The sequence below is a fragment of the Canis lupus genome, chromosome 18 (genome assembly GCF_003254725.2).
Source record: "Canis lupus dingo isolate Sandy chromosome 18, ASM325472v2, whole genome shotgun sequence".
Lineage (NCBI taxonomy): Eukaryota > Metazoa > Chordata > Mammalia > Carnivora > Canidae > Canis > Canis lupus.
Genome location: NC_064260.1, coordinates 54,308,807 through 54,335,000, shown reverse-complemented (window position 1 = coordinate 54,335,000; position 26,194 = coordinate 54,308,807). Strand labels below are relative to the sequence as shown.

Below are 26,194 nucleotides of genomic sequence, written 5' to 3'. Positions count from 1 at the left end.
GTTGACTGAACCAGCCAGGAGCCCTCTGGAAGTTATTTTTGGCTGTGCATTGTAGATATGGGCTGATAATTCAGGTAAAACTCAAGAGTAAGTCTAATTCATTGTTGGCAGGGTAGTCTTTATCTGATTTGAAGGCATTTAAATAAATCACTTTTCTCACATCTGCCCTTAAATAATTCTTTCTAAAGTGGAGGCAAGAGATGCGAGGTTTGGTTCCAGTTCTTTAGCTACGGTATTTCGACAGGTTACTTATCCTCTTTTTTCATCAGTTAAAACAGAGATAAACTCTGTAGCTTGTGGTGAGGAGATAAAGGCTGGAAAAGTGCCCAGAACAAATGCGGCATTCAGGAAATGGTAGCTTGGAGGTGAGATTCGGTAGCTGTTCCTCCCAATGTTTAACTCCATAGGGCAGTGTTCCAGCAGAGATACAGGCCTCTAGGGTTGGGTGGAGTAGAATAAGTCTTCTCTGTTCACACACTTCCACATTCCTGCCTCTCAGTTTGCTTTAATGTGACTGGGAGGGGGAGGGGTGTTGAAACTGGGGCAGTGAGGAACATCTGAAGGGGGGCCAAGTAAGAGACACTTGGGGGCCAACAAAGCATTGGGGGTTGAGGGTAGTTGTTATTCCCCTGTGAAAGAAGGCAGTGAAACTAGACTGGGTAGGAGGAGGGTCAGAGGAAAGCAGTGCTACAGAAACATAGGAAGTGGAAGAAAAGTTTAACTTTTCTTTCAGTCTTGGCCAAAATATAAAATTTATCATCCTAACCATTTTTTAAGAAGATTTTATTTATTTATTCATGAAAGACACACAGAGAGAGGCAGAGACACAGGCAGGGGGAGAAGCAGGCTCCATGCAGGGAGCCTGACGTGGGACTCGATCCCGGGACTCCAGGATCACGCCCTGGGCCAAAGGCAGGTGCCAAACCACTGAGCCACCCAGAGATTCCCACCCTAACCATTTTTTAAAAAAGATTTTATTAGAGAAAGAGAAAGAGAAAACGACCAGGGGAGGGTTAGAGGCAGAGGGAGAAGCCGGCTCCGCTGAGCAGGGAGCCTGACATGGGCTCAATCCTAGGATCCCGGGATCATGACCCGAGCCGAAGGCAGATAGATGCTTGACCGTCTGAGCCATCCAGGTGCCCCATCTTAAGCATTTTTTTTTAAAGATTTTATTTATTTATTCATGAGAGATACAGAGAGAGAAGCAGAGACACAGGCAGAGGGAGAAGCAGGCTCCATGCAGGGAGCCCGACGTGGGACTCGTTCCTGGGTCTCCAGGATCACACCCTGGGCCGAAGGTGGCGCTAAACCGCTGAGGCACCTGGGCTGCCCAAGCATTTTTAAATGTACATTTTTATATCTCAATTGTCCTTCAGTACAGAAAAAAAGATACAGAGAAAAATGGATCACGGTGGATTTTATTTTATTTATTTATTTAAATTTTTATTCATTTATGATAGTCACAGAGAGAGAGAGAAAGGCAGAGACACAGGCAGAGGGAGAAGCAGGCTCCATGCACCGGGAGCCCGACGTGGGACTCGATCCCGGGTCTCCAGGATCGCTCCTACAGCTTTTCCATCTTGCAAAACGGAAACTATATGGAGCGTAATCTCCTTTTTCCCCTCCTCTCCTCAGCCCCTGGCAACCACCCCTGCACGTTCTGTGTCTTAAGAGTTTGACTGCTTTAGATACGTCTCATAAGCAAAATCACTGAGCGTTGGTCTTCCTGCGACTGGCTCATTTCACTTGGCATAATGTCCTTAAGGGTTCACCCGTGTCTTGGCAGACGACAGCGCTTTTCTTCTTCAAGGTTGGATGGCTCTCCCACGGTTTGGCTTACCGCATTTTCTTTATCCAACCATCGACTGATAGACATCTAGGCTGGTCCCACCGCTTGCCTGCTACCATTCATGTTGCAATGAGCGTTTGTGTATGAATACCTCTTCTAGATTCAACCTTCTTGTACAGGTAATGGCAGCCCTGGCTCACAGGGTAAAGCGACTGCCTAGTTTCTCCACGGCGGGCGGCGATATTGCCATTTCGGACGGATATTTGTGTGTGTGTGTGTGTGTGTGTGTGTGTGTGTGTAGCTGGTGGGGGACCTGTCCTATGCAGCACAGGGTAGTTAGCAGCACGGCTAAGCCTCCACCCAGCAGATGCCAGGTGGCACCACGACACCTTCTCCAAAGAAAGAAAGCATCTTCATACATGGCCCAACGGGGGTGAGGCAAAGGTGCTGGGGTTGAGAACACTGTGGCGGCGCAGTACTGGGGCCCAGGAGGGGTGGGACCCGGGCTGCTGGCACCCGAGGGAGGACAGAGGGCTCTGCAGAAACAAAGCCCGCCGCGACTTACAGAGCACTTTCCTTTTCATTCTCAAACATGGCAGCGGGCAGACGGACGTCGCTCAGTGTGGAGGAGGAGAACGCAAAGCCGGAGGCTCCAGCGATAAGCGCGGGTCTGAAGTCCGGCCCCAGACACCGGCCGGCAGACCGCTGCACCACGAGCATCCTCCTCCCAGGCTCCGCGGGTCCTCGCAGTGCACGCTGGGGCTCGCAGTGCACGCTGGGCCTCGCAGTGCACGCTGGGGCTTGCAGTTCCCGAGCGAGAGGCCGTGCGCGCGCCTTCCCCGCCGAGCGCCACTTCCGCCGCCCGCCGGCCGCCCGTCCCGGAAGCTGAGCTCGCTGGAGGTTCAGCCCTCGCTTCCTCTCCCCGCCTCCCGGTCGCGCAGACCGCCCGCCGGGCCGGCGCCCTCTCCCGCCTGATTGGCCGAGCGTCTCGCAGCGGCCGGGCCAACTTGCCGGGGATTGGGCGAGTGCTCAGTTTTGAAAATCCGAGGCTTCGCCGCGCTGCTCCGCGGACGCCGTGAGCCCCGGAGCCCCGGAGCCGAGCATCCGGGCCGGCCGGGGGGCTCTGCTGGGGAGGCCGCGGGGCCTGGGTCGGAGCAGCGCTCAGGAGACGCGGCGCAGTCGAGTGAGTGCGCGGGGCGGCCCGCGGGGCTAGCGGGGGGCTGGCGAGTCTCTACCTCCGCGCCAACCCCCGACCGGGGCGTGACCCCCTCCCCCCCATCCCCACCCCCACCCCCACCCCCACCCCGCCTGGCCCTGCGGCCTGAGATGACCCTTTATCCTCCACCCGGGGCACCAGATCCCGGAAGAGTAATCATCTCCCTCCCCCTCGGGGCCTGGCACCCTGTTTTGTGCCGGGAGGCCCTTCCCTTCGCTGACCTCCGGGATGACGCCAGGTGGCATTTCTGAAGTTACCCCCTCGCTCAGCAGGGCCCCCGCCAGCTGAGCAGCGCTCCAGACTGGCCGTTGTCGGAGGCCAGTGCCGTCCCTCGCTTTGTCCCTCCGCCAGGACGTCCGCTGTCAGCGGTTCGGTTTCATCCCGCCGCCGCGGCCTCCGCTGGGGGGGGTCCCCCCTCCCCTCCCCCACCTCCCCTCCCCCTCCCCCCGAGCAACACTGGGCTCCCGCCTTCCAGAGACTTAAACCGAACGGGCGGTGTAGCTTGTTTAAATCCAGGCCGCGCTCCTGACTTACTACTGGGTGACTCGGGCTTCTCTTTGCCTCCGTTTTCTCACTCGCACACGGGGGGGCGGGGGGGGGGGGCGGTATCCGTGAGGTCGTGTCGTGATAATTAAATGGGAGGATGCTCCACCTGAGCACCGAGGCCGGACTCTAAATGGGAGCAGTTATTTATGATCGCGACTGTCCTCCCCTGGGGTGTGTTAGAGGGTTAAGTGCCCCACTTCCTGCACCTCAAAAAACAGGCATCGCTAAGGAGGCGGGTGGGGCCTCTGATCTAGGCGAGGCGTGAGGCAGGTGTTGGGACAGGAAGGTGAGGTCCCTTCTCCCTTGTGGGATGTCGGATTCTCTGGGTTTGTGCGCGCAGGTTCTTACACCGGCAGAAGAGATTTTTTTTTTTTTTTTTTTTTTTGCTGTTCTTTCCAGGATCCTCCTTGGCACACTGATCCTTTCTTTCTCAGGTCACCTCTGACCTGACTTCCAGTGACCCTTTCTAACTAGCCAAGCTGAGGTCTTTAAAAGACAAAAACAAAAGGACTTTCCCATGGAAGAAGCCAAAACAGTCTTTTTGCGCTTTGTGAAAGAAGCTCTCAACAACTTTGCTATTTTGAACAGATACTAAAGAGGTAAAAAAAAAAAAAAAAGATAGAAAGGTGTTGCTTGCTGTAGCTCTTCATAAACCTTAAGTTTTGGTTTTGGCTTCCTTAAACGGTTTTCTCTTTCTTGGCCTGGAACTGGGGGTCTCAACATTTTGCCAGGGACGAGTTTGGGGACAGAGAGTCCTGGGGGGAGGAATGGCAGCAGAGAGGCCATGCCCAAGAGTTGCTGGCTTCAGAGCTGTCTCTACACAAAGCTTCTGCCATCCTGCCCGACTGGCCCTGCCCTGATGAGTGCCACCTCTGGCATCTAGGAGCAGGGGCCTAACCTGGGTATGGCATGCCCTAACCTGTGTAGAATGGTGTCCCTGTGTGCGTGTATGTGCCTGGGGGAGAAGTACCTGTGGGATGTTTATTTCTAGGTGTAGGGTGGACAGGTGAATTAATGTATTCAACAAGTATTCCTTTTATGCCAGGCGCTGTGCCAGGTTCCAGGCTTTCATCTACAAGACAGACAAGGGCTTGCCCTCAGGGAGCAAATGTTTAGTGGGCAGAGACAGGTAGTAAGTAAACAGATAATACAGTTACCCAAGTGCCGTGCAGAGAATTGAAATTGTCGGATGGGATCATGGTTGTGGTCAGGCCCTCCCTGAGTTGCTGAGATCCACGTACAAACAGGAGATAGAAGTTTCCAGATAGAGAGAGATCTTGTTTGAGGAACAAAGGCTAGTGTACCCTGGAAATCAGGCTTCAGGAAGTCTTGTGAAGCTGCAACAGGACCTGGTGTTAAGCTCTCTAAGTTGTCGAGGGATCAGTGACTGAGACCCTCCATCCAGAAGTTTCCTTTTTTTTTTTTTTTTTTTAAGATTTACTTATTTATTTTAGAGAGAATAGAGAGAGCAAGAGTACAGGGACAGGGTGGAAGGGCAGAGGGAGAGGGAGAGAGAAACTCAAGCAGACTCCCAGTTGAGCGTGGAGCCAGACACAGGGCTTGATCCCATGACCCTGAGATAACGACCCCAGCTGAAACCAAGAGTTGACCACTTAACTGACTGCGCCCCCCAGGCACGCCAACCAGGAGCTTCCATCTTAGGTGGGGGTATAGATCAGGGTGGTGGGTCACTGCTGAGGCATGAGACATGTAGCCTTATGATGGCTGATGTCCATCACTCATTCATAGCCCAGTAGGGATATTTACTGAGCCCCTGCTGTGACTGTAATGAAGAGTCCAGCCTGGGGCTTTGATCAGGATCTTATAACTGAGCCTTAAGGAGGATACCTGAATTGCTGGATTTTTTTAGAAATTAAGAGAACACTGGTTTTGTATTTTCTTAAAAATAAGAGACACTGCTTATCTACTGCCCTCATGCTCTCATCCATTTCTAGGGCATTTCAGTTTAAGGGAGCGGGTGGTGGAGGGCTCTTTGAAGAGGAGCATGTCTCTGAATCCCTGCCTTCTTACCAACTCCTTTGGAATGCAGAACCCTCTGTTCACCAGCCTCTTGAAGAAACAGTTGAACCTGATGTTCTTTGGCCTGATGCCAGGGGTCAACTCATGTGTAGCCAGGGTGTCTAGCCCTTGCTCACCCACAGGTAGTAAGAGGAGAACCTACAGGCCTATGTTTGGGCAGGTAGAGAGGGGTCCACTGGCTGCGGTTTCTCCCTGACCCAGGAAAGCGGTTGGCTATGTCTTGTCATTTTAAGCACCCCCCCCACCCCAGGCCATTTGTAAGGACTGTTGCTACTAGAATTGGCTGGGAAGGGTGGACTTAAAGGGACAGTGTGCTGTGGGTGGGTGGATCGGTTTAGGAAGGCATTTGAAGAGCAAGAAGGGTGGGCCCTTCTTTTTGCAAAAATGAGGCTCGTAGATTGGCATTTGGAATTCTACACCTGCGGGAGTGGCTGTAAGCAGGAAGGGGCTCCAATCCAGGTACTAGGTGGTTGGGATTTGGAATGGGTCCTGCGCCCTGCCAGGCTCTTCCCCTTGAAGATGGGGTTCCAGCCCCAGCCCTGAGCCCTTGCACCTCTTATCTGCTTTCACGAGATAGAGCCACCATGGGGTCGACAGCCCCAGGGCCCATTCACCTGCTGGAGCTGTGTGACCAGAAGCTCATGGAGTTTATCTGCAATGTGGATAATAAGGACTTAGTGTGGCTCGAAGAGATTGAGGAGGAAGCCGAGCGCATGTTCACCAGGTAAAGGCAGGGGTGTGTTGGTGGGAGGTACCTTGGGGGCACAGGAGCCTACATCCTCACTTGACCCATGTGATAGGCTGCCAAGGGTCCCTCCAGAGTGCCCAGGGTGCAGGGAGCTACCCTAATAGAACGGAAGAGGAGGAGGAGCTGCTGGGTTGGCCCTCAGAGGATGGGGCTGCAGAGAGTTGCCTGGTAGCCTTGCACCCCATGTGTCTCCAGGAGGAAGCCCCAGATACCTGGCAGGGGACTTGCACATGGCCTATAAGAAGTTGGTGCTGGTCATCCCAGCTTGACTTGTCACTGCCAGGAAATGGGTGGGGCCAGTCTGGGTTGGGTTCTGGGGCAGCTTCAACTATCATTATGCTTATACCAAACAGAGAATTCAGCAAGGAGCCTGAGCTGATGCCCAAAACACCTTCTCAGAAAAACCGACAGAAGAAGAGGCGGATTTCTTATGTTCAGGATGAAAACAGAAACCCCATCCGGAAAAGGTGGGAAGGAGGGTCAGCTGGGTAGGTGGGGCCTGGTGGCTTGCTGCCTGCCAGGAGACTTTGATTTGCAGGTGTTAACTGGGAGCAGTGGCTGGCAGGAATAGTGGTGGATACCACGTGGGCCATGCTGAGGGGTCAGATGTCCCAGGGAAACAAAGCATGACCTTAGACCAGGGACTCCAGGGTGTGTGTGTGTGTGTGTGTGTGTGTGTGTGTGCGTGTGTGTGTGTGTGAGAGAGAGAGAGAGAGAATGTGTATGTTCTGGGCCTTGGGGGATGGGAAGAATTTCCAGAGGTGGGAGAAGAAAGAGAATCCAACCTTCTGCTTGAGTGAAAGCAGCCAGAGGTGTGGGTTAGGGGTTCCTCCTGTTGCTGCACTTGATAATGCTCATGGAAATGACTGTTGGCTGCAGAGTGCTGGGGGAAAGAGGCTGGCTCTTGGGGTCATGTGGTCCAGAGCACACACCCTAGCTCTGCCCTTCAAGGCTAAGTGTCCTTGGGTTAATTTTCTACCTTTGAGCTTCAGTTTGCTCATCTCTAAGGTGAGGATGGTCCCTACCTCTCAGGCCCATTTTGTGGATTAAGTGACAAAAAGAGTAGAGCCTCCAGCAAGATGTGTGGTGCTGTGTGACCTCAGTCAGTGGGAAATTTGTATAATCTTCCCAGCAGTTCTGTGAAGTCTGGCATTATGTGAGGTCTGGCATTATCCCAATTTGTAGGTAGTCAGGCTGAGGCTCAGAAAGGAACAGACAAGGGTCTGGGGATTGTCAGAGCCAGGACTAGAGCTTTGGTTTTCTAGCTCCAAGCCCTCTGATTCATAACCCATGTAAGCTAGTGGCTTGTGGGGAGATTGGTGCCCCCTGCTCCACTTTCAGGGTGTCCCTTGCCCCATTGAATTGTCTTAGTTTCTGCTCTGCTGCCTCCTTCAGGCTGTCCCGCAGGCTGTCCCGGAGCAGCCAGCTGAGCTCCCGGCACCTCCGCAGCAAGGGCAAGGTGGAGAAGCTGGCCACAGTGGTGGGAGAGAACGGCTCTGTCCTGCGGCGGGTGACTCGTGCTGCAGCTGCAGCGGCGGCAGCAGCTACTGCCGTGTTAGCTACCCCTTCGCCCAGCCCTGAGTCTTCCCCTGCGCTGACCAAGAAGCCTAAAAACAGCCTGGCCCAGGGCCAGCTGGTGCCCGTGGTAGAGATCGGCGTCCCAGAGCGCAAGAGTGCCGAGCAGCACCTTGGCCAGCTCAAGTCTGTCCAGACTCCTCTGGCTCCATCCCCTCCGGCCACCACTCCCGCCTCCCACAGCATCTTGCTGTCAGAGGAGGATTCAACACCCAAGAAGCCAGAGGCTGGGAGACCAGAAACCATCACTGTGAGTTCCCTGATGGCTACACCCCAGGACCCCAAGGGTCGAGGGGTTGGAACAAGCCGGTCTGCCTCCAAGCTCAGGATGGTGCAGGCCTCCCCAGGCCCGCAGGACTTGCCGGGCTCTCTGGCCTCCCCATGGCCAGGGCGGGTGCTGACTTCCATCCTGCCGGATAACTGCTCCACGCCCACGGGCACCCATGTGGACCAGCAGTCAGTGTGGCACAGCCTGATTGCCCCGTCCTCCCCTGGCTGCCAGGTCTCCCTGGCCCAGGAGTGTTCCCTGGTGGCCAAACAGGAGAAACCTGTCCGCAGGTCAAGCAGGAGGATTGGCAAGAAGGCCACTGAAGAGCCAGCTGCCTCTGCCCGCATCATCTGTGAGTCGAGGGGGTGGGGCTCAGCGGGAGGTGGATGGTCCTTGGTGCCTGGCTCAGCCAGAGGTGCTCTGGGGAACTATCTGGCAGGGAGCTGTCCCTAGAACTTTCTAAAGTGTTCCATGTCTGTGCTGTTCCCTACATAGCCACTGCTCACCAGATGTGGCTGTTGAGCTGTCAGAAAGTGGCTAGTATGATTGAGGAACTGAATTTCTAGTTCTATTACATTTTACTTCATTTAGATTTAAACTGATGGCTACCATGTATATGGGACAGCGCAAATCTAATACAACCTTCTGACTTTACAAATGAGGAAACCGAGGTCCAGGGAGGTTGGCCACAGTGTTCCTGTGGTTAATGGCCATGTTGAGGCTCAAACTTAGGCCTTTTACCCAAGGCCGCTTTCTTCCCATAGAGGCTCACTTAGATTGACCACATTTGTAGGCCGCCTCCTGTTAGCCAAACTGCTGCTCTGGAGATACTGTGGATTCTCATCACAGCAGGCTCATTCTGGCCAGACAGAGAACTGGATTTAGTGCTAGCTCAGCCGTTTACCTGTCCTGCAACCTTGAGCTGGTTACAGAAGTTTCTTTGTGGGCCTCAGCTGTTAATGTTAGCCTCTTTTTTTTTTTTTAAGATTTATTTATTTATTTGAGAGAGGCAGAGAGAGCACAAGCAGGGGGAAGAGCAGAGGGAGAGGGAGTCTTTTTTTTTTTTTTTTTTTTTAAGATGTTATTTTTTCATGATAGACATAGAGAGAGAGAGAGAGGGGCAGAGACACAGGCAGAGGGAGAAGCAGGCTCCATGCCAGGAGCCCGACACAGGACTCGATCCCGGGACTCCAGGATCACGTCCTGGGCCTAAGGCAGGTGCTGAACCGCTGAACCACCCAGGGATCCCTGGGAGAGGGAGTCTTAAGCAGACTGCACTGAGTGTGGAGCCTGATGTGGGGCTCGATCCGACAATCTTGAGGTCATGATCCGAGCCGAAAGCAAGAGCCAGATGCTTAACCTTAACCTGCTGAGCCACCCAGGTGCCCCTAACATTAGCCATTTCTATCATCATCTGGTCCCAGCTCAGGGGGCTGTTGTTCTGGTGGGAGCAGATATTATGAGCCACAGAGGAGGATAGGCAGCTGTAAGAGTCCGGGCTGGCTGCATGGAGGAGGTGGGGTCTGAGCTGAGAGGGTTTTGAAGGATGCCTATGCTGTTGGCAGGTGGGGAAAAATGTGGGGAAGGGATCCCTGGCAGAGGAAACAGCCTGTACAAAGATCCCCAGGAATAATATGGCAAGTGATAGGCTATCTTGGGCTCATGTGCTACACAGGGGGCTTGGGCTTGACCCCACTGGCCCAGAGGATGGAGCCCCTTGTTGGTTGTTGAAAGGTCCCTGGCACTGTATGTGTGAAAAATGGCCAGAAGGAAGGGAGCAAAGGAGGCAGGGAGACCGGGGAAGAGGCCGCCACCAGGGTCCACCCAGAGGAAGGCAAGGCTGATGGAGCAGAAGGGCCAGGTTTTAAGTGAATGTGAATTAAAATTGGGGTCATTTGGTCTGCCTGGCACTTCCAGATGTAGGAAACACTAGGTTCTTGTTTGGCCCTTGCAGCCCCATTCTTAGTCTGTTAGAATCCCCTCACTTTACAGAGGAGGAACCTGAAGCTTATGGTGGCCATCTATAAAATTGGGAAACGGGCTTGAGCTCCACATTTTAGCCTTTCCGGGATGGTGAGCTGGTTGCTAAGGAGGCTTTGTGGAGAGCCCTGGAGTGTAGTTTAGGTCAGGAGGTAAGGGCACCTCACCTGCTAGGTCTCTGCCCTATCAGAGGTAAGGCTTGCTCCAGGGCCTGGAGCCTTAGGACGTGCAGTCCAGGTGTTTGACGTCCGTTTTTGGATCCTCAGAATGGCTGAGATATTTGACTTGCCATGGTGGTTACCTCAGGCCCAAGTCTGATCCTTGGAAGGGGTCTAGTAGAGCAAGTGAGCCTGGAGCTCCAGAGGGAAGGTGGGGTAGAGACTCTAGACCAGTCTGCTCACTCTAAGCCCATGGCTCATCCACCTTGAGGTGGAGGGAAGAGGGAAAGGAGGGAGACTATAAAAGGTGGTAGTTAAGCTCGGGAGTCACACGGGGCCTCGGTGACCTTGAGCACACCCTTCCCAGGACCTCGGTTTTCCTTTTACTTTTTAAAGATTTTATTTATTCATGAAACGTACATACAGAGAGAGAGGCAGAGACGCAGGCACAGGGAGAAGCAGGCCCCATGCAGGGAGCCTGATGTGAGACTCGATCCCGGGTCTCCAGGATCATGCCCTGGGCCGAAGGCAGGCACTAAACCACTGAGCCACCCAGGGATCCCTGGACCTCGGTTTTCTTATCTGTTAAATGGTGATAACACCTGCCTTGAATGTGGGTAGAGACTCCATTTTAGTGCTCGGTATGGTACCAGCTCAGTCTTTTTTTTTTTTTTTTTTTTAAGATTTTATTTATTTATTCATGAGAGACACAGAGAAAGAGAGAGAGAGAGAGGCAGAGACACAGGCACGGGGAGAAGCAGGCTCCATGCAGGGAGCCTGACGTGGGACTTCATCCTGGGACTCCAGGATCACGACCTGAGCCTAAAGCAGATGCTCAACCGCTGAGCCACCCAGGCGTCCCAATGTTAGATTTTTTTTAATGAATAAAATAATTAACTCTTTTCCACAACAAAACTGTAATGAGGAGACTGGTACTCTTCTACATCCTGCAGCTCTTTGGAATGTGTGGCTTAAAAGAAGGCAGCTGGATTCTATACTCACATCTGTTGCCTAGTGTTGTTTGGGTTAAAACGTATGAAGAAAAGTTGGCCTCATGCAGATCCATAGTTGGAAAAGAGAGGAGTACTTTAAAAGTCTTTTCAGATAATTTGTTCATATTCAACAAGTGGCGGCTTCTTAGAGGCTCCTTGCAGTGTGGAATCAGAAGCTATCATTGATTCCACTTTGGTCTGTCTCACCTAGCATTGCTTTTGCACTTTCAGGCTAAATCCCAGCACAGTGAAAAAGCAAATTTATGTTTTTGTGTTATGATGAAAACAGCTAGGACTTCACAGATCCCCCCCCGAAAGGGTCTCAGGCACTTGACTTCCAGGAGTTAGAGAATATGCTTTGGGAGCCTCTGGCCTAGACATCCTTCTGCTCCCTGCCAACCCTACCTCTTGGTTTGTGCCTGTCTTTTCCTTCATATCTCAGCATCTAGACCAGCTCAGGTCCCCACTATGGTCTTTCAGAATCCTCACCTCTTTTCTGTCTTCACACATAGCATATGTCTTTCACCATTTCATCATTATTTGATGGTTACGTAGACCAGATAGTGGCTCTGGCTGTTTTGCTCACCATTGGGTCCCTGGGGCTTGGCTCAGGGCCTGATCCATATTAGGCCCTCAAAGAGTAATTGTTGAATGAATAAGCTTCTTTGTGTTGGGCCCCATGCTGGATGTTGGGGGCCTGGAGTCAGACATTGTCCCTCTTCTCAAGATCTTTCTAGCCCGGTGAAGGAGTCAAGAGGTGCCCTCAGATGGGAAGCTTGCCAGCTAGGGAGTAGTAGGAGACATAAAGCCAACAGCTCTACTGAGGATGCTAGGAGTAGAGAGAATGTGCTCAGGGCCTCTCACCCGGTGAAGGGAGTGGTGTCTAAGGTGGAGGGGGCCTGAGTCTAGTGAAGGGAGGTCTCTGAGGTGGAGAGGTCTGGCTGCAGATGAAGAGTGGCCAAGCCCCAACCAACACCTGGCTCTCTGGATCTTTTGCAGTGGCACTTTCTGAGGCATCATTTGTTCATTTGTTTTCCCCTCAGGTCACAGTTACCTGGAGAGGCTCTTGAATGTTGAGGTGCCCCAAAAAGTTGGGTGAGTTCAGTTCTAGGGCCTGGGAACCTTTCTAGGGCAGGGCACGTGGATACCTTTGCAGGGAAACCTCAGGGGTACAAACGTTTCCTGTGCCCAAGCCTGCCTTCCTTGTGGGGACTGCCTACTGCTGCAGCCCCACCCCATTCTAACCCTGCAGCAGATAATACAGGTGTCAGCCCGGGCCTTTACCCTGGGGTGTGGACTCCATGAGTTGTCAAATGCAAAGGCCTGGGAATGAGGTAGTGCAGGTGTGAGGAGCTACATTCCTATCGCGATGGGGGAAGGTGGGGATGGTGTGGGGGCTGAGAGGGCTCCCTGCTCCAGGATTACACCCCAGCACTGCTTTTCCTTGAGGCCCCACCTTGCCATCACTAAAACTAGGACCCTCCTGCCCCTGCTTTGGGCTGGGGAAATAGGGTGACTGGGCAGACCTCCTGGCTTTGCTGGCCCTATGGTGAATCGAGGGCAGGCCTCACAAGAAACAAGGGATGGTGGCGGCTCAGCGGGGCACAGTGGTTTGGGGTGGAGCTAGGGAAGAGCTGACCTCCTGAATCAGGCCCTGATGGGGTGAGTGCAACCAAATCCAGAAGCCAACTGCCCTTGCCTGCCTAGGTGGCAGGCATCCAGGGAGCCCCCGGCTCTGGCTGCTGTCCTGGCCTGCCTGGCACTGTGGGTTTGTGACCCAGGCCAGGGCATCTGATGGTTTAGGGAGGGATCCTGTGAGGACTCAGGCTAGGTGGGTGGGTCCCACATGCCTCTTGCTCTACTTTCAGCCGTGAGCAGAAGCCCAGCGAGGAGGCTGAGCCAGTAGAGGCAGCTGAGCCAGAGGTAAGGCAAGCAAGCCAAGGAGCAGAGGGCTCATGGGCCTGTGAGTCTCAGGTGAGACCCCAGAGTCTTGGTTCCTCCCCTAGGTCTCCAAGGATGACAGGAGTACCTTGTGCTCCCGTAGTGCCACCAAGATCGCCATTAGCACACCTGGCTCGAGGCCTTTGGCTGGTGGCCAGGAAACACCCTCTGAAGGGCAGCAAGGTGAGTCTTTCTGACCTGCCGTGTGCAGAAACCAGGGCCGAAGTGGCGCTGGTGTCCTTGGCCTGACTTTTTATCTGGGGAGAGGGAGGCCCATATTCTGGGCTATTGGCCAAAGGTAAATGGGACCCCAGCGTGTGTAGATCTCCTTTGGGTCTGCAGGTTTCATTTCCCACCTTTTGGCTGCAGCTGCTGCTGAGTGCCATGGGAGTGGCCATGGGTGGTTGGTGTATGAAGCTGGGAAAGGGTTGGGGGCCTCAGGTGAGGCACTGACTGTGAATATGCCAGGCTAAGAGACTTGGGCGCCTCTCCCGGGGGTAGCAGGAGGAACTCTGTGCTGGGGTGTGAACACCTGGCCTTGTTGTGTCTCTGTTGCTGGCCTACTTCTCACCTTTGTGGGTGCCCTGTGTGAAGAGGACAAAGGTCTGTGAGAGTTTGCAGTTTCCATGGGCTTCTGTTCCTGAAAGCTACCTCTTGCCCACCCCTCGCAACCCTCCCCCCAGATCTCACTGTTCGAGGTAGACAGACACAATTGGGGCCACCTCAATAGGATTGTCCTGCCATTCTTGTCTCAGGGGCCCAGCATGGAGAGTGAGGGGTCCGTGGGCTGGGCATAGCAGGCTGGGCTCCAGATGTCCACACATTTCTCAAGGCCAGTTGGTGCTGAGGCTGATGACTTCTGCCACTGGTCACCCTGGGGTCTGCCAGGAAGAGAGCCTTTCCCCTGCCATGGCTTCTGCTGGGCAGGCTTCTTCCCCTGACCCCTCCAAGCTGTCCCTGCAGCCTCACAAAATTGCTCTCTTCACAGAACCCAAGACTGACCAAGGAGATAGCCCCAAGGAGCCACCCCAGAGTGTCAGGTTTGCATCTGGGCAGTGGTGTGCAGGCCACTATTCTGAGGGTCCCAAAGCGGCATGAACTTTGACTCCCTACTCGGGGAGGGTGGGCATGTGGTCGGGGGCCTGTTTCCTCCTTACAGGGGTGGGGCTAGTACTCTGGTTTAATGAAGGAGCTGGCTCCCTGCTGTGAGACAAACCTGGGCGGGAGTGGGTAACCAGATCCTAGGCCCTGAGCTCTTCATCTTCCTGGCTGTGTGACCTAGGACAGGTCACTTTCCTTCCTCTTGGCAGCAGAGGACTAGTCAGGGAGACCCCACCCACCTCAGCAGTGCTTTTTAGTCTGGAGCTCCATGAGCCAGGCCCAGTTTTGTTCATAGGGTGACCTTTTATGGGGTATGGCTGGGGCTCTGGGGAAGGTGCTAGGGTCAGCCCTATGATATGGCTTCCGTTGTGCTATGGCAGGAGGAAGCGCAGCTACAAGCAGGCAGTGAGTGAGCTGGACGACGAGCAGCAGCTGGAGGATGAGGAGCTGCAAGCCCCCAGGAGCAAGACGCCTTCCCCACCCTGTCCAGCCAGCAAAGTGAGTGGGCATCTGCCCTCCCTGCTTGACATCCACCCCTCCCCCTCCTCCACCATGAGTCCTTACCCTGGTCCTCACCTTATCCAGGTGGTACGGCCCCTCCGGACCTTCCTGCACACTGTGCAGAGGAACCAGATGCTCATGACCCCAACCTCGGCCCCCCGTGGCAGTGTCATGAAATCCTTCATCAAGCGCAACACTCCCCTGCGTGTGGACCCTAAGGTGAGGGAGCCCATACCCCTGGACCCCTGGCCAAGCTTTGCTAGAGTGGGGTAGTATGGCTGAAGGCTCCAGTCTGTCTCCTCGGCTGCTGGGAGTAGCATGGATCTGGGCACCTGTGGCCTGGCACCAGTCAAGGGCTAGCTCCATCCTCTACGGCCATGGGCTGCCTCAGTATTTAGCACTGTTCTGGCTTCCTGGGCTCTGCACTACAGCTCAGAGCCTTAGCCGGCTCTGTGTGACTCCCTGGTTTTGGCCCCGAGCTGGGAAGTAGTAGAAATGGCATAGCTGGTCATTGCCATGACCACCATGACCATCTGTCCCCATATTCCCTACACCTCTCTGGTGGCTTGAGTTGTTAAGGTGAGGGACATATACTGGGGATGAGGTGAGACAGGTGAGGATGGGTACTGGTGAGACAGGAGGAAGCCAGAGGGTGGGGCTGCTGCTGATGAGAGGGTGCAGGCCCCAAGTGATGAGAAGGTGCAGGCCCCAAGTGATGCTGGCATAGCCAAGAAGATGGCCTGCTTTCAAGGAGTCCCCCAGCCTGGCATTAACTCCTGGCTTTTTCTTGTCTCCTCTTGCCCACAGTGCAGCTTTGTTGTAAGTAAAGCTTTTTCCTGTCCTGGTAACCTAGTTCCCCCTAAACCCATCAGTCTGTAGCAGCACTAACACAGGAGTGGGAGGTAGGGGAGGTGGAGTGGGAGGTAGAGTGGGAGGTGGAGTAGGAGGTGGAGCGGGAGGTGAAGAGGGAGCAGCAAAGGGGGCAGGGGAGCCTTGAGGCATTGGGTGACTGCCTGGAGACCCTTGGTGTCCTCCCTCCACAGGGCCTGTCCTCTCCGCCTTCGTCTCTGCTCCCAGGAAGACAAATGTTGATCTCAGGGCCTCCTTGAAGCCAGAGGAGGCAGAGGGGGTGCAGCCTGCAGGCTGATTACTGGGGCCATAGCTTGAATTTCCCCACGGCACCTCCCTCCCCACTCCCAGCACCGGACTCCCCCTCAGGGTCAGGCACTGAGAAGAGAACAGATAAGTTGCCTCTCGTCCTCAGAGCTGCTGAGATTTATTGGGTCACAGACCTGACTCCTGTCTCGAGGGGCAGAGCAGTGCAGGAAACCATGGCTGAAGGCTGGGTCTTATGGGGGAGTGCTGGAATTGTCCACAGCAGCCTCTGGAGAGAAGGCCACAGAAGCTGTTCTCTTCTCAGATACCTCGGAGCTGAGCCAGGCCACAGCCCTGAGGAAGGAGCCCCAGAGAGCTGGGATCTGCCCAGCCTGTAGTCTTGGCTTCCTGGAGTCTCCTAGGTTGCAAGGCCACATCCTTTGTACCCACTGGTGCTTCGAAGGGCCTTCTACTAGGACGGCTTCTGCCTCTTAGCTGAGGGCCTGGGGTTTGGCGGGTCCAGGGGCTTCTCAGCAGCTGGACAGGTAGGCCTCCGAGCTTGCTTCTCCTGCAAGGAGCCTGGTCCCCTTTGGTTGGACGAGGTGATGGCATGCCTTCCAGCATGCAGGCAAGTGGGCTGTGTGGCCTTACACAGTGACGTGTGCCAGGCTCCTGAGCTCACAGCAGCGAACTAGACTTGGACTTGCTCTTGCTACAGAGAACTTCCATGCCCCACACAGACTTGATTGGAACCTGGCAGGCCTTGTGGGGATGACCGAGAGGTCCCAGGAGCTGTCCTTTCCTGCTTTGGGGAGCCCAGGTCCCTCGCAGGGCATCTGGAGGTGGTAGGACAGTTCTCAGGAGACGTGGTCCTAAGTGGGTCACAGGGACCTCGGGGCCTTGGACTAGTTTCCTAACCTTTAGCTGAGTTTCCTTTGGCTACGGATTGAGATTGAAGTCATTTCATAGATGTGGGTGAACCAGAGTCCTGTGTTCCAAGCACCCAGCACAGGGCTTGGTGTGACACAGTTTTTAGTAAAAGGCAGAGAGACTGCTCAGCTGAGGCCCCTGGAGGCAGAAGGGGCTCAGCAAGCTTTTGGTTTTCTCACCTCTAGGGAGCAGAGACCACCCACCTACCTCGGAGGGTGGGGGCAGAGGATGTGCATGTGGGTTCTGACACAGACAACTCTTACTTTCTTCCATAAAATTCACAATGCCCAGGATAGTCTCCCTGACCTCTGCTGGGAAATTTTAACACTCAGCCTTCAGGAGTAAAACAGGTTTTGCTGAGCCCTATGGGAAGCAGGAGTCTGGTTGGCACTTAGGGCAGGAAGGGAGAGAGGGGGTGGTGGGTGCTCTGGGTGGCTCGTGACTTTCACCTCCAAGGAGCTTTCCTCAGTGGAGAGCAGGGGGTAAGAGTCAGCTTCCTGCTCGGCACCCTGTGTGGGTGACCTTGAACCTGCATAATTAGACCTTTTCCAAACGTGGAGTGTTTGCAGCTACTGTTCCTGAGAAACTCTGTTTTAGCAGCGTGTTCTTTCCTCTCCGTCGCACGTGGTGATGGCACCCATGCCTGTGGCGGGCCTTCCCGTCTGTCTCACAGTACTTTGGGCTCTATCTGTTTCTCTTCAATAGCTTTCTCTTTGTTTGGATCAGATACACTTTCCTGATTTATTTTCATGTTTACTGACACTTGCCTGTCTTTTCCATTCTGCTCTTGGACCTACATACTGAATTTTTCATCTCCCGTGACTGTATTTTGAGTTCTAAAATTTCCAATTTGCTTTTTTTGAGATCTGTTTGCTGAGATTTTCTCTTTTGTGACTTGTCTTAAGAATGTGATTTTCTGGGCAGTCTGGGTGGCTCCGCAGTTTAGCGCCACCTTCAGCCCAGGGTGTAATCCTGGAGACCGAGGATCGAGTCCCAGGTCAGGTTCCCTGCATGGAGTCTGCTTCTCCCTCTGCCTGTGTCTGTGCCTCTCTGTCTCTGTGTGTCTCATGAATAAATAAAACCTTAAAAAAAAAAATGTGATTCCTGTCAAGACATTTTTATAAGAGCAGCTGAGACGTCTTTGTCAGATAAGTCTAACATCTCTCATCTCAGCATTGGTGGCTGCTGATGGTCTTTACAAGGGAGCTGAGGTTTTCCTGGTTCTTAGTATGCTGAGGAATTGTGGATTATATCCTGGCTATTTTGAATATTATGTTAGAATATGTTGAATATTATGCATGTTGTTTAAATCTTAAAATGTTGGTATTTTGCTCTACTGGTGACCCACCTGGTTGGTTCAGGGTATGAGTGCCACCCTGGCTTCTGTGGGGTATGGTTCCAATGTTCAGATTGCAAAGCCTCTGCAGTGCTCTTTGGATCTGTCCTGGGTGTGTTGGTCGGTGGTCAGGATGGGATCTGGCAGGTGGTCTGTGAGTTTAATTCTCAGAAGTTTTTGATAGAATAGTTATGGTCAGCTTCATGCCTCTGCAGCTTATGGTTGAGCCCTGGAGTTCACAAATACCCTAGTCTCCTTTTCTCTATCCATCTGGTACATGTTACTTCTCTGGGGTTCTTCCCCTCTGTCTCCAGCGAGGAAACTGGGGCTTTAGTTACCCTGTTGTGCTGTGTGCTTCCAAGACCTCATCCAGAGTCACCTGGTGGGGAGACAGAAAGGAGGAGCAGCATTTCCACGACCTTTCAGGATCACAGCTCCATAGTGTGGAGGGGATGCTTCTCCTTCCTCAGAGTTTTGACTCTGCAGGATCTTGTAACTGCTGCTGTCCCCAGGCCACAGGGTTGCTTATGGCCTGGGACATGAGAGGAGGAAGAAAAGGACAAACCAAAACTGGGGTCTCTGCATACTCTGAGCATTCAATGTCCCCTTTCCAGTTCTTGAGTTAGAATGAGAGGGCCTTTCCCAGATTCTGTCTGTCGGCATCCTTGGATCCCGTTGGGGGTTCAGACCTCATTGAGTTTAGACTAGAGGGAAAATCATGGTAAACTTGCTGTGGGTTCAGTGATGCTTCAAAGCCTGATCTTCCCCATCTGTCTGCTCATATAGCTGCTCCATGCAGTTGGGTCTTACGGCCACATTCAGTGGGAGAGGCAGTGTGGAGTGTATCTACCCACAACCAGAGGAGCCCTTCTCTCTGTCTTTAGAGTTTTCTTACCTTGGGGCCAGATTTCTAGGTGGGAAATCTACAGTCTAGGCCAGAGGCCAGGAGAAATGGAGAGTCACTAATACAAGGAGGGGGCCTATGGGTGGCCAAGCCCAGAGGTGAGAGTCTGATGGAGCCAGGTAGGGGTGAGGGCCCTGGTCTAGGTAGGTCCCAGCCCCCACCCTCACATCCCAACCATCAGGGGGAGAAAGTATCAGTCTTGTCCTTGGCCAGGGAGTGCTTGAAGCCCCCACCTATGCCCTCTGGTTGCCCACTACTGTGTCCCTGGGGCTTTCTGGGCACACAGGGGAGGAAGGTCCCAGCATTGAATTGCTAACCAACCAGCTAGTACTTTAAAAAAAGTTGTGGCTAAAATCATTGCGTACGTGTATCACAGGGAGTTTGGAAAATATGCCATCCTTAATATATCTCACTAGCCCATAGTAATCTGTGTTAACATTTGGCCGTATTTTATTTTTTTCAAATATTAAGCGACATAAAAGAGTATTTGTATGTGTGTGTACACATAGTGTAAAAGTGACAAAGCATAGTAATAACGACAAACACATACCCGCCACCCCCCACCCCAGATAGAACGTGAACTGTAACTTTTCTACTCGTCTGTCCCTTCCCGGTCTCATCCTTTCTCTTCGAAGACAAGCGCACTTTAAACATAGTTAGAGTCAATCCAGTTTTGAGCCTGATTTTTGCACTGCTGCGACTTAGCAGGGTGCAGTCAAGGGCACTTGGAAGGCCTTCCGGTGCCCCCAGAAGGACTGAAGCCCAGGCCTCAATCTGGTTGGGGAGGGAGGCGTGTTTGGGGGTGCCTCTGCCCCTCAAGCCATCTGGTGGGGACCTGGGGGTCTGCGGGGAAGTGGTAGGGGGTTGTCCCCACATCAGGGCCTTGTTCACCCCTCCCACTCCGCCCCACCCTGCCCCAGGAGAAGGAGCGGCAGCGCCTGGAGAACCTGCGACGGAAGGAGGAGGCTGAGCTGCTCCGTCGGCAGAAAGTGGAGGAGGATAAGCGGCGGCGGCTGGAGGAGGTGAAGCTGTAAGTGGCCTGGCTCTGGCCTACCCCGGCCTACCCCGGCCTCTGTGGGCTCCCTGTGACTGCCCTGTGCCCGCAGGAAGCGTGAAGAGCGTCTTCGTAAGGTGCTGCAGGCCCGGGAGCGTGTGGAGCAGATGAAGGAGGAGAAGAAGAAGCAGATTGAGCAGAAGTTTGCTCAGATTGACGAGAAGACCGAGAAGGTACGAGCCTTGGGCTGGTGGGCAGCCACACTCCGGGCTGGGCTGTACCCTGGCGGGCCCCAAGCACATCAGACTTGGTGGTCTGTGGCTTCCGGGTGCCACCCTCCCCTGGGCAATGGGGAACAACTGGGGTTGCAGGGGCAGTGGGTGCAGAGTTCTGGGCCCATGCTGCAGGGCTGAGTGAGGAGGAGTATGCTCTAATGGGCACATATGGATGGGCTCTACAGGCCAAGGAAGAGCGGCTGGCTGAGGAGAAAGCCAAGAAAAAGGCCGCAGCCAAGAAGATGGAGGAGGTGGAGGCACGCCGCAAGCAGGAGGAGGAGGTGCGGCGGCTCAGGCGGCTCCAACAGGTACAAGGACAGGTGGGCAGAGGGGCTTAGTGCAGAAGGTGGGGAGGTGCCTCAGCCCCCGAGCACCACCGAGCACACCCCCTTGTGGGGTTGGTCTTGGTGGCTCTTGTTGCTTTAAGCCTGGAGGAGGCTCAACACATATCTGGCAGATGGATGGTGACAGTGACTTGTATCCGTAGAGATGACAGTTTTCCGTAGAGATGACAGTTCGAAGGTTAAATATATATGGACTCCGGAGCCAGGCGTTCAGTCTCAGCTATGCCACTTAGTAGCTGTGTGACCCTGGGCAAGTTACTTGACCTTGCTGGGCTTCAATTCCTAGAGGTTACAGTGGTGTCTGCTTGAGAGGATTGGTGTGAGGATTGCACATTTTGCCTTAAAGAGTAGGGGTTTACTTCCCTGGGGGAATTGTCAGTCCTGGGACAATAGGGAACACAAATCTGTCAATAGGGGGTTATAATAGTAATAACTACAAGTTATTTAGTATTTGCTATGTGCCAGACACTGTCCTAAGTATGTTTGGTGTATGAACTCAGCAACTTGATGAGGTGGTAGGTATTACTGTTGTTCCTGTTTGATCAGTGAGGAAACCGAGGCCAGAGAGCTCAAGCCACTTGCTTGGGGTCACACAGCTCGTGAGTCTGGCTCCAGTCTCCACCTTTAACTAATGACTCTCTTGCTGCACCAAAAGCGGTTTTCAGAATGGCAATTCTTGAGGAACTTTGCTCAGGGTGTCCCTGTTGGGAAGGAGCAGGCTCTCTGGCCAGGCTCCCCTGGCTGCTCCCCCTGACCTCTCTCTCACTTCTCTGGCCCCTGGGCTGGCACCAGGGCCCTCACCTTGTGGTCCAATCACAGGACGAGGAGGAGCGCAGGCACCAGGAGCTGTTGCAGAAGAAGAAGGAGGAGGAGCAGGAGCGGCTGCGCAAGGTGGCCGAGGCCAAGAGGCTGGCGGAGCAGCGGGAGCAGGAGCGGCAGCTGGCGGAGCAGCGGGAACAGGAGCGCAGGAAGGAGCAGGAGCGGCTCCAGGCCGAGAGGTGAGGGGCCTGCGCCCTAGCCGCCCAAGGTGGCATCATGCCGTCATGCCACCTGCTCCCCTGTGAGGGTGTGGAAGAGAGACGTGCAGCCAGCAGCAGGAGGCAGCTCCCCTCTTTACTTGGGGGTCTGCAAAAGGACAGGCTCTTTTGCTGGGGGTGGGAGGGGGGCCCAGGACTCTGCTTCGTGTCCTGACCAGCTCTTGCTTGGTCCCCAGGGAGCAGCAGGAGCGGGAGCGGGAGCGGGAGAAGGCCCTGCAGTTACAGAAGGAGCGGCTGCAGAGGGAACTGGAGGAGAAGAAGAAAAAGGTAAAGGGGAAGCAGGCCTAGGACTCCCATGGGTCTGTGCCGAGCTCTGGGCCACCTTGAGAGCTCCTGGGTTAGGAGCTGCCTCGCCTGCCCTGCCTGTCCTGCCCATGGGGTTGACATGGGGCAGGGAGGGGGGCACAGACAGGGGTTGTGCTCACAGGCAGGGTCTCTAACACCTGGTGTCCTCTGGGCCCCAGGAGGAGCAGGAGAGGCTGCGGGAGGAGCGGCTGGCTGAGGAGCAGCAGAGGAAAGCCAAGGAGGTGGCGGTGACCGGCAAAGGCCTGAATGTGACTGTGGATGTGCAGGTGAGGCCAGGCACCCAGAGGAGAGGGCCCCCCGGCTCTAGTTCTTCACCTCCCAGTAGCTGGAGGCACAGACTGTGTATTAGGAGTGTAAGAGAGAGGAAGGACACAAGTGGCCCAATTGTTTTTACTATTTTTGGTAAGTATGTTTTCTTACTCTGGAAGTAGAATTTGTTGTAAAGAAAAAAAAGCAGCAGCTAGGTTTCTCTTAGAGGAAAACTCTAAGTCTGGTATTTATCTTTCTATAATTTGCACATATAAACCTCTGTGCACATACACTCACACTCTCACACCCACACTCACATACTCCTCTGGTCACACTCACACACTCCTACACTCTCACGTGTTCACACACACTGTCACACTCATACACTCAGACTCATATACATACACAGACCAGTCTCCCACACACAGAGTCTTCAATGGGCACTGTCCTTACATACTGTGTCGGTTGGCTCAGGCTGCTGTCACAAACTGCCACTCTGGGTGGCTTAAACAACAGTTCTGGAGGCTGGAAGTCGCGGGTCAGGGCACCAGCCCATTCAGTGTCTGCTGAGGTTCTTCTTCCTGGCTCACAGATGGTCATCTTCTCCCTGTATCCTCATGTGGCAGAAAGGGAGAGGGGGCTCTCTGGGGCCTCTGTGCTTGGGGCACTAATCTCACTCATGAGGCCTCCACTCTCATGACCTCATCACCTCCAAAGGCCCCACTTCCCAGTACCATCATATCAGGGGTTAAGATTTCACAGAAGAATTTGGGGGGCGCAGGGGCACAAACAACATTTAGTCTATAACATACACCATTTGGCAGCTTGATATTTTCTCCTTCCATTTAGTATGTTGTAGACATCTGTGTGTTTCAGTACTTCCATATCTCATATTTGATGGCTGCATACCAGTTACTTGTGCTAGAATTTTCTTTTTCTAAGATTTTATTTATTTATTTGTTTGTTTATTTATTTATTTATTTATTTGGGGAGCATGTGAGCAGTGGGAGGGGCAGAGGAGAGAGAGCATCTTAAGCAGATTCTGTGCTGAGCATGGAACCTGATGCAAGGCCCTGTTTCAGGACCCTGAGATCATGACCTGACCCAGAACCAATGGTGGGGTGCTCAACCCAGTGAGCCACCCTTGTACAAGCCACTCCTTATACCAAAATTTCTTTAACAAGCCTTTGTTGATTAACACTTAGGCAATTTCCAGCTTAACGCTGTTATCAGCAAAATGTATGTGGAAAGGTTTTCATTGCCATATAGTTCCTGATAACAAAAATTTGGAAATGTGCCGAATGTTTATCTATAACAGATAGTTAAAAAATTTCCAGTCGTGGGTCTTCTAGTGGAGCATCCAGGGCTGTCAGAAAGGAGACACACTGACCAGGAAGAATGTGTGCAATATACTTAAAACTTGAAAAAGGAAGATATAGTCATGTATGTGGTAATTTTTTTAAATTAAAAAGTGAACCTCTGAACCCTTTTTATTCCCCATGAAATGAGGGGTGGTGACCAGAGCCCCAGCACTCCTCAGTGGTGAGAGATGCCTGAATACAGGGACAGGGAGTTGACAGCCATGTTTGTCTTCTCCAGTCTCCAGCTTGTACCTCATATCAGATGACTCCCCAGGGCCACAGAGCTCCCCCCAAGATCAACCCAGATAACTATGGGATGGATCTGAATAGTGATGACTCCACTGATGACGAGGCCCATCCCCGGAAGCCCATCCCCACCTGGGCCAGAGGTAAGCAGTGCCCAGAGTTCCCCAGGAGACCTGGGTCCTCACTTTGACATCGAGGACCCTGGATGTAGTGGGTCGGCAGCTGTGGGCGTCAGGAGGCTGTTGTACCCATGGGCTGGCAGCTTGAAGTGTTGGCCCAACAAGCCTGCGTTGGGCCTTGGGATGTGCCCAGGGAAGGGTGGGTACTCTACGGCCAGTGGGCTCATCTGAGGACCAGATCTACAGTATTGGGCACCTCTGTTCTCAACAAACATGTTAAATTATGACTGGCTGCTGATGCTGGGTGTTTCAGCTCAGGCTCTGTGCCCCTCTTTGGAGCCCCACGCAATGGGCCAGCTGAGACTCAAATAAGCAGCTTAGGGTAGGAATAGCACCAAGAGTGGTAGCAGGTTTTAGGTAGGGCATCAAGAGCTGGAGCTGGGGAAGGCTGAGGTGGAGGCACTTGAGGATTTGACCCCAGAGTTTACAGGCCCCAGTGTTTAAACAGGAGTGTGAGTGAGGGTGACCAGGCCACCGCCACCACGACCGGGGTGCAAGGCCTACTGGGAAAGGGGTGGGCCCCGTGCAAATGATGGGCACTTTATAGAGTGTGCTGAGCTGGGGGTCAGGGTAAGATGCAGTCTCACTCCCCAGAGAGCAGGGCTCAGAACCTCAGAGAGGGTCAACTCTTTACAGAAGACAGCTTGCTTTGGTGTACCTCATCTGAACTCCATGTGAGCCAGAATCTGACTTAGTCTCCTTAACTTCTGGCATCAGGCCATCTGGGAGGTGGCGCAGGCAGCAGTCAGCGTGGCTGAGGAGCTGGATGGTTGGAAGAGCCCCCTCATGGTAGTTGACCTTCACCAGCTTACTTAAACTGGCTCAGTTTTCTCATCTGTGAAATAGGGGTGATACCAGCTGAGAAGGGTTAGTTAGGATGAAGTGAGTTAGTGTTTGTAAGTGCTGGGCACACGTTCCACCTCCTGACCCCTGTGGGGCCTCCTAAAGCCTTGTTGGCAGGGCTGTGTGTCACCCACAGCCTTGGCCCAGGGGCCCCTCAGCAAGCACCTTGTGCCACGGGACCTGCAGGCTGGTGAGAGAAGCGCTGACCACAGCAGCTGAGGATGGCAGTGTATGCTTACGTTCTGGAGCTAGGCCCCAGCTCCCCTAGTCACTAGCTGTGTACCTTTGGACAAGTCTCACCATTATAATATGGGGAGAAGAAAGGAGCTGCCTTGTGGGGATAATGAGGTCATGCAGTGAGGGCCCCAGGCATGGCCTGGCCCATGTAAGTGCCTGAGGACCTGTGTTCAGGCTAAGCTGCCAGAGGATGGCAGGATGCACAGGCCATAAGAGGATTTGCAGGGAAGGGGGCTCTGTGAGAGAAGCCACTGTGGCAGGACTGGGGGCCTGCTGGGGCGGAGAGGGTGACAGGGACCAGGGGATGGGGAGGCTCATGAGGAGCCCCCAGGCAGTGACCTGACCCTCCGTGGCCCCTACAGGCACTCAGCTAAGCCAGGCCATCATCCACCAGTACTACCACCCCCCGAACCTACTTGAGCTCTTTGGAACCATTCTCCCCCTGGACTTGGAGGACATCTTCAAGAAGAGCAAGCCCCGCTACCACAAGCGCACCAGCTCTGCCGTCTGGAACTCACCGCCCCTGCTGGGTTCCAGGCTCCCCAGCAGTCTGGCCTACAGCCTCAAGAAGTACTGAGGCCCCTGGCCCTCTTGTCAGTCTCAGCCCCTATGCATGTCTGCCCGCCCCTCTGTTGGTCTGGCGCCATCCTGCCTGGTGTTCTGTCTGGGGTTTTGGCCACGTGTATAGAAATGTTCTCCGTGTGCTGCAGGTAGAACGTGGCCCAGACCTGTTTGGAGGCTGCATTTGGTGGGTGGTTGGGGGAGAACCATCCCAGCCCCACCTGACCTGCAGACAGCACTCTGTAAATAGATTGTTATAATGCAGCTGAATTTTAGCTTCTAGTGTTCAAGAGCTAGATTAATAAAGTCTGTTCCTTTAAGCCTGCTGTGGGTATTGTGGAGATGGGGCGCCTTGGCAGAGTGCCCTGGCCCCTGGCCCCGCAGGTGTGCGTGTCTTGGGCCACTGATGGGCTGGGGGACTGAGGCCCTATTCCTTTTCCTG

General features: G+C 53.8%; 1 protein-coding gene across 10 annotated transcripts; it reads left to right on the top strand.

Annotated features, from left to right (window-relative positions):
- Window positions 1-2,820: 2,820 nt before the first annotated feature.
- LOC112659254 (inner centromere protein) lies at window positions 2,821-26,072 on the top strand. 10 transcript variants are annotated; one of them, XM_049096513.1, is made up of 20 exons: window positions 2,835-2,972; window positions 3,986-4,150; window positions 6,169-6,315; window positions 6,693-6,806; window positions 7,735-8,534; window positions 12,356-12,407; window positions 13,181-13,235; window positions 13,319-13,436; window positions 14,242-14,293; window positions 14,735-14,852; window positions 14,940-15,074; window positions 15,663-15,674; window positions 20,041-20,150; window positions 20,227-20,347; window positions 20,575-20,697; window positions 21,526-21,731; window positions 21,947-22,037; window positions 22,235-22,342; window positions 23,925-24,075; window positions 25,554-26,072. In XM_049096513.1, exons 3-20 carry the CDS (start codon window positions 6,176-6,178, stop codon window positions 25,766-25,768), a joined length of 2,721 nt encoding a protein of 906 aa, XP_048952470.1. In that variant the 5' UTR covers window positions 2,835-2,972; window positions 3,986-4,150; window positions 6,169-6,175; the 3' UTR covers window positions 25,769-26,072. The 10 variants fall into 10 exon arrangements, with proteins under 10 accessions (XP_048952469.1, XP_048952476.1, XP_048952477.1 ...); XM_049096512.1 differs by lacking the exon at window positions 3,986-4,150 and having other exon boundaries at window positions 2,821-2,972; XM_049096519.1 differs by lacking the exon at window positions 3,986-4,150 and having other exon boundaries at window positions 2,821-2,972; window positions 20,575-20,709; window positions 21,553-21,731.
- The last annotated feature ends 122 nt before the right edge of the window (window positions 26,073-26,194 follow it).